Source organism: Nuphar pumila, chromosome 4, assembly GCF_984573655.1.
Source record: "Nuphar pumila chromosome 4, dmNupPumi1.hap1.1, whole genome shotgun sequence".
Classification (NCBI taxonomy): domain Eukaryota; kingdom Viridiplantae; phylum Streptophyta; class Magnoliopsida; order Nymphaeales; family Nymphaeaceae; genus Nuphar; species Nuphar pumila.
The window spans coordinates 112,966,353-112,975,581 of NC_143252.1; the positions used below are offsets into that span (position 1 = coordinate 112,966,353).

The following is a 9,229-nucleotide window of genomic DNA, read 5'->3' on the forward strand; positions in this document are numbered from 1 at the left end:
TGTGAATAAAGAGTTGTGATTATGCAGAACTATAAAAAAAAATCGAACAATGACAAATATATACGATTTTAACCTAATTATGTTAATTTCTTATGTTTTGCACATGTCCTTTTTAAATATAGAAGATGTGCATAACATTAAACTTGAAATATTTAATCAACAATGATGAAACTCATAATTTACATCAATAAAGTTTGACAACTCATAAAGTTTGACAACTCATAAAGTTTGACAAATTTAAACTCGTTAAACATGAAAATTTTAATCAACTATAAGATTTTGCCTAGTTAAATATGAAATTTTTAAAAAATAAATTTAAACTCATATTTTACATCCTTAAATTTTGATAATTAATAAATTACAATATTAATGAACTTATAGTCTCCAAAATTGCCCACAGTTCTAGATCATCGATCTCTGCAGCCTCTGCATTTTTGGTCTTTGTCACGATTAAAAAAGGTTCACTTAAGTTATATTTGTGCGTGCAAAACAAAATATATGTGAATTTACATTTAAGTGAGGGTTACAGAAATATATGATTTTACTAAGATATTTATAAAGTTACAATTATAAGGAGGTTTGCAACACTCGTACGCTTTATGAAAACTGCAAAAAAAATAGTGTGAATATACATTTAAGTGGCGGTTTAAAAAAGGATAAAGAAGGTTTGCCCGGTTTCCCCTGATTTCGGTCTAAAATATATGATTTTACTAAGGTATTTATGATTTTATGATTAACAAAGAAAATCGCATCAATAACATAATTTTTTGCATGCTTCTTGAGGACCACAAAAAAATGTGCAGATATGAGATTTAAGTATGGTTTTGCATTAGGAGATGGGTGGAACCATATATGAGCGAACTTAGTGAGGTTTGCTTGTAAAAGGGTAAAAAGGTCCTAAAAATTTTTCTATTTGTGGTTTTGAAGGGCGAACGGATTTCGAAAAAATTAAGGCACTTGAGAAAATGCATCATATTTGTCGTAAGATCATTTTTCCTTTAGATTTAGATCTGAATTTTTATGGCAATACTTTCTCCGAAAAAATAAGTTATGTTACTACATGTAACAAATATAAATCATTGGAATGCAATATCCATCCAAACATTGATCCTAAATGTCAATCTCAATCTGGGTCCTCCAAAAAGATGACCATATAAGATCAAGATCGAATCCAATGCCATAAAACATTCAAATTTTATCCTGAGATCTATATCTGGAAATGGTGTATTGTATTAATTTGGAACAAAAGATTCAACCAAATCCAATCCATTTGCATCCCTATTCGTCAAAACAGATTAGGCAAAGGGTGCTGTGCGACTTGCGCCTCATATTGGATCAGGTTCCAGTTGAGTACAAACTGGAACTGACCCGCTTCCATCCATGAAGGCCCACTTGACCAAACTTTGCAGGAAATTGAGTCAAGAACAGTCGCTGACTTTGCAACTCTACCTAGGCTCAAGCAGACAAGTCTCAGTCCATGACTAATCGCATCTAAATCTCTCAATGGTTTAGACCTGAACATGTTAGTTATGGATCGGAGCTTATAGTCAAGTATCTTATCTGAAACTGCAATGTTATTCTGGATTTAGATCCGAATGTGCATTCTGATCGGATTCAGACATGTTAAATCAGATTACTTCAAATTTGGATCAGTATGTTACGCCAAATCTAATGTGGATTCGCATCATAATCCAATTGCATTTTTCAGACAGCTTGTTCTTGTTTTCTTTGTACTGGATACAGTATTACTGTGAACTGGTCGGGTTTGTGTTGGATCAGGGTTTTTCTGAACCCACCCAAATAGCAACCAATCAGATTTGGGTACTCGGCCTGGATTATGTTGGGTCAATACAATCTGACCCCACACTTACTCAGATTGGATTGGCCTGTCTCGTGGATGGTATATTTACACTAAAAAATACACATGAAATACTTGAGTCCGCTGGGTCGGGTCAAGTATCCAAGCAAATTTATATCGCAAACCCGACCCACGCGTGTTAATCGGGTCAGGTTCGAGACAACCCATTCCCAGACATTAAGGTTCAGAGAGAGAGAGTTTCTTTGTTTCAATTTTACAATTGTCCAAAAAAAAAGACTCAACCCAATATTCAAACTCAAAACAGTTTTACATGATCTGCACCTTACTCTATGTTAAACTAGAAGGAAGAACATGACCAGCAGGAGAAAGAGAGGTGCTGGAAGTGGATGGCCAATTCTAGTACTGGTGATGGCATTGGAAGCAGTAGGAGGGCTCAGCCCAGGAGGACTGAGACCTCCCCCTCCACCAGTGATCGTTGTAGGGCTCGTCGGATTGTAGGTAGGCATAGTCGGCGTCAGTGTCGGCATCGTGATCGTGGGTGTGGGCGTAGGCATTGTTGTCGTTGACGGGCTAGTTCCACCAGCTGCACTGCCGAGCTCAATCACAGCCACGAATTATCAGGTCTTAGTATCTCATATCCAGAATGAGAATAGGAGGTTGCAGCACAATGGGCTGGACTCATACTAGACATAGTTGGAGCCTTTCACCTGTTAGCCAGCTCTTGTGCTCACTTGACTTGTTTGAGTTAGGAATACAAACCGACCGGATCCAGTATGGAAGTTTTATGATTTTTGGTTGTTCTGACCCGATCCAGATCCAACTTTTCTTATGCATTAAGCTGATCCAGATCTGATCCATTTGCATCCCTAGTTTGGGTTCAGACTTAGCTCAGCTCTAGCAATCTCCCATATTTAAAGAACAAGGCAGTGAATACAGCAGAGCCAGTAAACGAGCCAAACTTGAGCCTTCAAGCTTAGCTCATTTAGGCTCAAGCTTAATTTGAGCTTGGGCTCGCTCAACTTGCCACGAGCATGAGCCACTCAAATTAGCTTATATGAAGGCTCATGTTTGGCTAAGTAATCTAAGCTAGCTAGATCATGCTCGTCTAGCCAAGCCTATTTCAAGCAGGAATGGGCTTTCATATGAGCTAAGCTGAGTCAAACCACAAGCTCCCTAGTGAGGACCAAGACAAGATCTTGATTCAGAACCTAGAATTAGATTGAGCCAAGGCTCGTTTATAGCTGTAACAAGTCGAGCATAATTCAGTAGAGCTGAATTGACTCGAGATGGCCGGGTTGATCCAGTAGTGTAATGCACTCAGTTTAGCCTGAATACCTGATTCACCAACTCAGGCATAGTGATCCACAAGCAGAGAGCAAGCTTAATCTGAAACAAATTGCTGGATCCAAGTTATTGCTGGGTTTCCCAGGTCTATACATGATTCAAGCTTAGTCAAGTTTGACTTATACAGCTGAGCTCAAGTTGGTCAGACAGACCGAGATTACTGGGTCAAGTACCGAGTTGAAGTGTACCGGAGCTCGTTCAGTCATAAAACAAGGTATAGGTTAAAAATCTCAGCAAGAATCCCATGTGATTCAGAATCACAGGGTAGACAATGTGATTTTGAGCCAGGTAGCATGTTTGCTATGGTCACAGGTGGGGATAAACAATCACAGCTGAGAAAGTAGAAGCTGTGATTTGTTGATCACAAGGTCAATCTTGTGACCAATTTTCACAAGATTCAAGCAAAAAACTATCACAGTTGGTAATCACAACTTGTATTTTTCTCATGTTTCACTAACCTTCAGACAGTGTTGTGATTGTGATTTACAATTACAGGATCTTGAAAAGATCCAAGAATCACAAGGCATTGCAAACATGCCCCAAAAGCACCTAAAATGACATCTAATGTGATCTCAAATCCTGAGGGATTCCATTTCATGGGTTTGCATATGAGAAATGGAGCAAATGAGAATAGTTCTCTAAAGATTGTGAGAGAAAGATTCTCATTTGGGGTCAAGCAAATAGAACAGTAGTTGGGTGATTGGGCCCAAGTACTTTACAAAGTACTCGGTGCACACACAGAAAATCGTTATGTCTGCAGTGATTTTCCATGTAAAATATAAACACAAAAATAGCTATATCCATAGCAATTTTCTGTGTTTGTGTGGCTTGAGTACTTTGTAAAACACAAGATACCTAAAATCGCTATATGTGCAGTGAGTTTTTGTGTAAAAAAAAATACAAAAATTCGTTATACAGCAATTTTCTGTGTTTTGTGTGGCCCGAGTACTTTGTAAAATGCAAAATACAGAAAATCATTACCCGTGCCGTCATGCCGCAACTTTGTGTAAAAACTCAAAACACAAAAAATCACTACAAGTGCAGCATTTTTCTGTATTTTGTATGCTCCGGCTTGATCACTGGATATGCTCAGAAGCAAACATGCCCAAATAACACAGAGATTCTCTTTTTTTATATATTTTTATTCTTTCTTTTTTTCTAATTCAACAAACAGCATCCTGATCAGCCAACCTGGAGGATGGTGCCTCTAGGATTGGAACCCGAGGTGGGAAAATGGATCCCATCATCTGACATAGGACGGGATCCATCCTACATTCAATCCGAGATATCCAACTAAGCACTAGGATTAGTGAACATCTAGGTGAGGATGTGGACTTAATCCTAGTCGTCCAGATGCATCAGTTGGACAGCTAGGATCAACATAGTTCCTCTGACATCATATTTTAGGATACTTTATGTTAAGATAGTGTTTTATCAGTTGGTACAGCTAAAAGAAAATATTATGAGTATTATTTATTTAATGCATTTACCTTGTAGATGAGGGGTAGACACAAGATCCATAGCCTGAAACCATAAAAGCAACAAAATAAAAATGAAATGAAATGAAATATAAGAACCAAAAACAACAAAATAACAAATACAAAATCATTACTGAAATGAAATATAAGAACCAAAAACTAACAAAATAACAAATACAAAATCATTACTGTTTACCAAATAATAATAATAATAATAATAATAGTAAGCTCAAGAAAATTCCACTTATTTGAACTATTGACTGAAGGGACATCACAAGCTCGAAACCCATGGGTGAGCCCGGCCCCTTGCCACCAGGCCGAAGTTGGGCGTGCTTTCTAGTGAGCAAGAGAAGCTTAGGGTTTTTACACTAATGAGCTTGCGAGTAAGTGATGTGGTTTTCTCCGCTTATTCTGAAAAAAAAAGAGGGAGAAGAAAAGGAGAAGATGGGGGGTGGTGTTCATACTGGGGTCAGTCATGGCTATGACGGCGGTGCCGGCGAAGTCGCAGGAGGAAGGGGAGTTGCCCATCCGCTGGTAGTAGCTGTTCATGGCGTAGGAGGCGTGCGCCTGCAGTGTGTTGGGGAGGTAGCAGAGGCCGTCGGCCGAGAGCGGGGCGCAGTCGGCACCTGTATTGCAGGCATAGTCGAGTGCTGTCTGCAGGAAGCTATCGGCCTTGCTGCTCCTCGCCACGCACCAAGTAGCTCCCTCCACCGCCACCAGCCATCTCCCACCACCACCACTAGCTATCAAAAACAGAAGCAGCAGCACCGAAGGAAAGGAAGGCATGACGCTGCCGTGACTCAGAGAGGGCGTGGAGGACGGAAAGAAAAGGAGCAAAAGAGAAGAGAGAGAGAAAAAAGTTAAAATAAAAGAAAGGAAAAACGAGCTGGTGGAAAAAGAGTCTCCAACAGAGATTAACAGGTTAACATGAATACGAGAGGAGGAAAAAGAGAGTCCTAGGTCATCTAGCGCAATTATTGATGCTGCTTTTTGTGTTTTGGGGTTGGGTTGTCTCCTTTTCTTCATCTCTAAGTTTGACCCACACCAGATCAGAGTTTCATGATAAAGTTAGGCTTGGTCAGGTTTTGCATGTTTCTTTTTCTGTGAATGTATTATCCAAAGAAACCCCACTCGGCACAAAGATCTGATCGCGCTGGCTCAGCCTGCCACCTAAGGTCATGGTGTCCACAGGAAATTCAACAGTGTATACAGCATGATCAGCAGACGATCGAAACAACAACAGGGAGCACTTATATCATGATGAGATTTCGTAACGGGATCACGACTCTTTTTCTGTGATCCGTTAACGGACTTCGAAAGATCGAGATCCGTTACAGAATTCGAAGAGCCATAATGGGCACGGACTACGAGGAGTTGTGACCCGTTATCATTTCCCATAACCCGTTACAAAATCCAAATATCCAAAGAAACTTTGAGTAAAAAGATATTTTGTCTTGATTGGATATGACCTTAAAGGGCCAATTACCCAAACTTGAACCCGAACCGGCTCAACTCAGCACAACACGGTGGGTGGGCGTGTGTGTGGTGGTCATCCCACTCTCTTGTTCTCAAGAACAAGTGTATGAGTTCACATGTGGCTTATAAAGCCCACAAAAAACTCAAGCACTATCAATATAGGACTATTTCACCTCATCAAGACCACCTTTTCCAAAACAGCCCAGATTCTCCTTTGAATTCTCTCTCCCTTCCTTCTTACACCTAACGGTCTATGTTGAGTGTTGGCTTGCACAAATGAGAGACGCCCATGGAAATCGAACCTTGAGCGCCTGTTGAAGCCCCCACAGTCCCACCCCACTATGCCAACCCCCTTTGGGTCTCAGGTTTTGAATGTTGATGATGAGACTCTAGGTTAAGATGTTTTGGGGACTCGCGTGTCACCAACTTTGACTCTCATTTTGAGAACTTGGTTGGGCCAGACTGACTCAGCCAGGACTTGTTTTTGAATTCCCTATAGTTGCTGTTTGGCGGTATACGTCTATTTGGCTAAGGCAAGATTGATTCACTCAACAGTCCAGCTTGACATGGACCAAAGTAGATCAAATGGATCCTAATTCCCTTGAAGTGTCTTTGATTCCCTCAGATCTCAGAAACTACGACTTGAAACTAGGGATGTCAATGGGTCTGATGAAACCTGACATCCAACCCCAATCTGAATCCGATTAGTCAGCTTGGCAGCCAAATTCAGATCCGATTAATAATTGGGTCTGGTTTGGTATTGAGTTTTGCATTCAAACACTAACCTAAATCTGACTAAAACCCGAACTGAATTAAGTGTAAATATCAGGTTTTATGCTTGTCAGATCTGGATTCGGTTTTATCTGATTCCATCTGAATATGAATTCAAATAAGTCAGACCCAATTAGGTCACACTTAATGCCTAGATCCAAACCGAGTCTGCCCGTTTACATCCTTATTGAAACGAGACCTGAAATCCAGTGTTTGGTGTGTGTATGTGTGTGTAGAGAGAGAGAGAGGAATCCCAAACCCACCCACATATCTTAAAGTATTAAGAATTCTTTTTTGCATAAAATATACAGAAAATAGTAGGGTCGGCTGGGTTGGGTTGGATACCTGGAGAAAACCATCACCTAAACCCAACCGGCATGTTACTCAGGTGCGGTTCCGGTAAGCATTTTTTATGCTCATACCCGAATATCCAGGTTCGGGTTGGGCAGGGTACACGAATCATACCGACCCTTTTACAGCTCCACTTGTGAGGGATAGGTAAATTCTTTCATCTAAGTGGACAAAAGAAGGATTTCACCAGAAGTATCTTCTTTAGACAATTGAGAACTGTTTTATCTTATCACAAATTATGATTAATGGTCTGCAATCTTTGAGCTCAAATTATCGAAATTGCCCCCAATAAAGTTTGTAAACATCAGTCATTGTACGAAGGGTAATTTTGGTAATAATCTGGTTGGTCATATTATATAGTTGTATGGAACTGATGAATGTATGTCTCCATGGATCTCTGTGGTCTGCATTTTTTTTTATATTTAACAAGGGAAACCACAGTTTGGGTGGGGGCCAATCACGAGAAAATAATGCTCTCCCGTATGGTCCACGAACAAGCTGTCGAAACATCCCTTCTGCCCCTCTTGTCTAATCGAACTGACGCGAGTCTGAGGTCGAATTCGCAAAGATCTATCAAACTAGGAGCTACGATCTACACCTTCGCTATCAAACTAAGTAAAAAGCAATAGAATATGTTTTAGAGAAGAGATAAGGAAGAAAAAAAATCAATCCAGTTGAGAATAATCAATCCACAAAACTTATTACAGAATTTCATAATAACTTAACTAAAAGAGAAAACCCTAATCCTATGACGGATCCTGAATAAATCCAATATCCAAGATATTATCCAAACTTTAATCTACTGTCAAATATTCAATTAAATCTCATGAAAAATTTTAAAACAACAAATGGATTCAGACAGGACTTAGACATATCTCACTTTCACCCTACATTAGGAACACTCCATGACCTTCAGCTTGACCACATGAAGCCATTCTTGGAATCAATGAACCCATGGTTATCTTTTACTGTTATAAAATCAAATAAACAAAGATCATACACTGATGGAACGTGAGAAATATAACTTTGTACTTATTTCTTATAATAGTTTATAGTTGGCCAGTACAAAGACTATTCTTAAGTGGGTTGTATTTTACTTTAATCATTTTAGACAGAGGCCACCTTTTCCATAGTGGAATGCCACTATTTTCTCAGTAAATATGTTCTGCAGTACCTTTTCCCAAGTGATTTCCTATTGGTGTTTCTCTAAACCAAGTATTTCCTTCTTATACACCCACCCTGGTAGCCTGAATGGCAGAGAGCTTGGAGAGAAGGTGCTGACTCATTCGTCTCAGTTTCGATCTCAGTAAGAGCTTGGGTGTCGGTGACCTCAACTGGGGTTTACCTTGCAGGGAGGCAGGGCCATTAAGTGACTGGATTCTGGGTGAGGGTTCCTCATCATAAAAAGGAAAAAAGGTCTTTCCTTCGTGTACCTTTCTCTTGCTCCTCTCAACAGTTAATGTGATCTTTACGCTCGGTGACTTAGCTACCCACCACAACTCTCAAATTCAAAAAGTTATGTAATTATATGACAAAACCAGATGGCATCTTCTCATTGATAAAAGCATGTATTTTGCTCATCAGGGCTTCACTCATCTGATAGAGGTGATTTGTGACTGTCACCAAGGTTGAGGAGATATCACCTGTTCAAAACTCAGGGAAGCATTCCATGCCATGTAAGGTCAAAGATGGGAATACCCTCACATGAACAGAGGAACCCTCAAGGGCTTTATCAACCAGAGACCTGCCAATGTATCATTAAGTGACGAGGGGCTTTTGCCTAGCCTAAACAATGTGACGTTAGTTGTAAATGCACTGATTTTTTTTAACTAAAAAATTGTTGCTTCATAAAATAACATAATGCAAGGGTCGTTTCCCAGTAAATCGAGCATGTTGAACACATGTATGAGGTTAGATTGAGCCAAAACAGCTGGCATTGTGAGATTCCAACTAGATTGTACCTAAAATCGACTGTATTAAATATAAACTC

General features: G+C 39.8%; 1 protein-coding gene across 1 annotated transcript; it reads right to left on the reverse strand.

Moving 5' to 3' along the window:
* Nucleotides 1–2,151: 2,151 nt before the first annotated feature.
* On the reverse strand, nucleotides 2,152–5,456 carry LOC149840628 (PLASMODESMATA CALLOSE-BINDING PROTEIN 2-like). Its single transcript, XM_090005104.1, has 3 exons — nucleotides 5,106–5,456; nucleotides 4,654–4,687; nucleotides 2,152–2,407 (listed from the first exon to the last, which is right to left on the reverse strand). The coding sequence occupies exons 1-3, from the start codon at nucleotides 5,425–5,427 to the stop codon at nucleotides 2,152–2,154; spliced, it is 612 nt and encodes a 203-aa protein (XP_089861230.1). The 5' UTR covers nucleotides 5,428–5,456.
* Nucleotides 5,457–9,229: the final 3,773 nt, after the last annotated feature.

Bases quoted from the DNA above. Each gene is read 5' to 3' on its own strand.
- LOC149840628 (XM_090005104.1), bottom strand. From the start codon at position 5,427: ATGCCTTCCTTTCCTTCGGTGCTGCTGCTTCTGTTTTTGATAGCTAGT. The intron at 4,688-5,105 runs GTATGAACACCA...TTATGGTTTCAG, and splicing joins CATAGCCATGACTGACCCCA to GCTATGGATCTTGTGTCTAC. The intron at 2,408-4,653 runs GTAAATGCATTA...TGAGCTCGGCAG, and splicing joins GTCTACCCCTCATCTACAAG to TGCAGCTGGTGGAACTAGCC.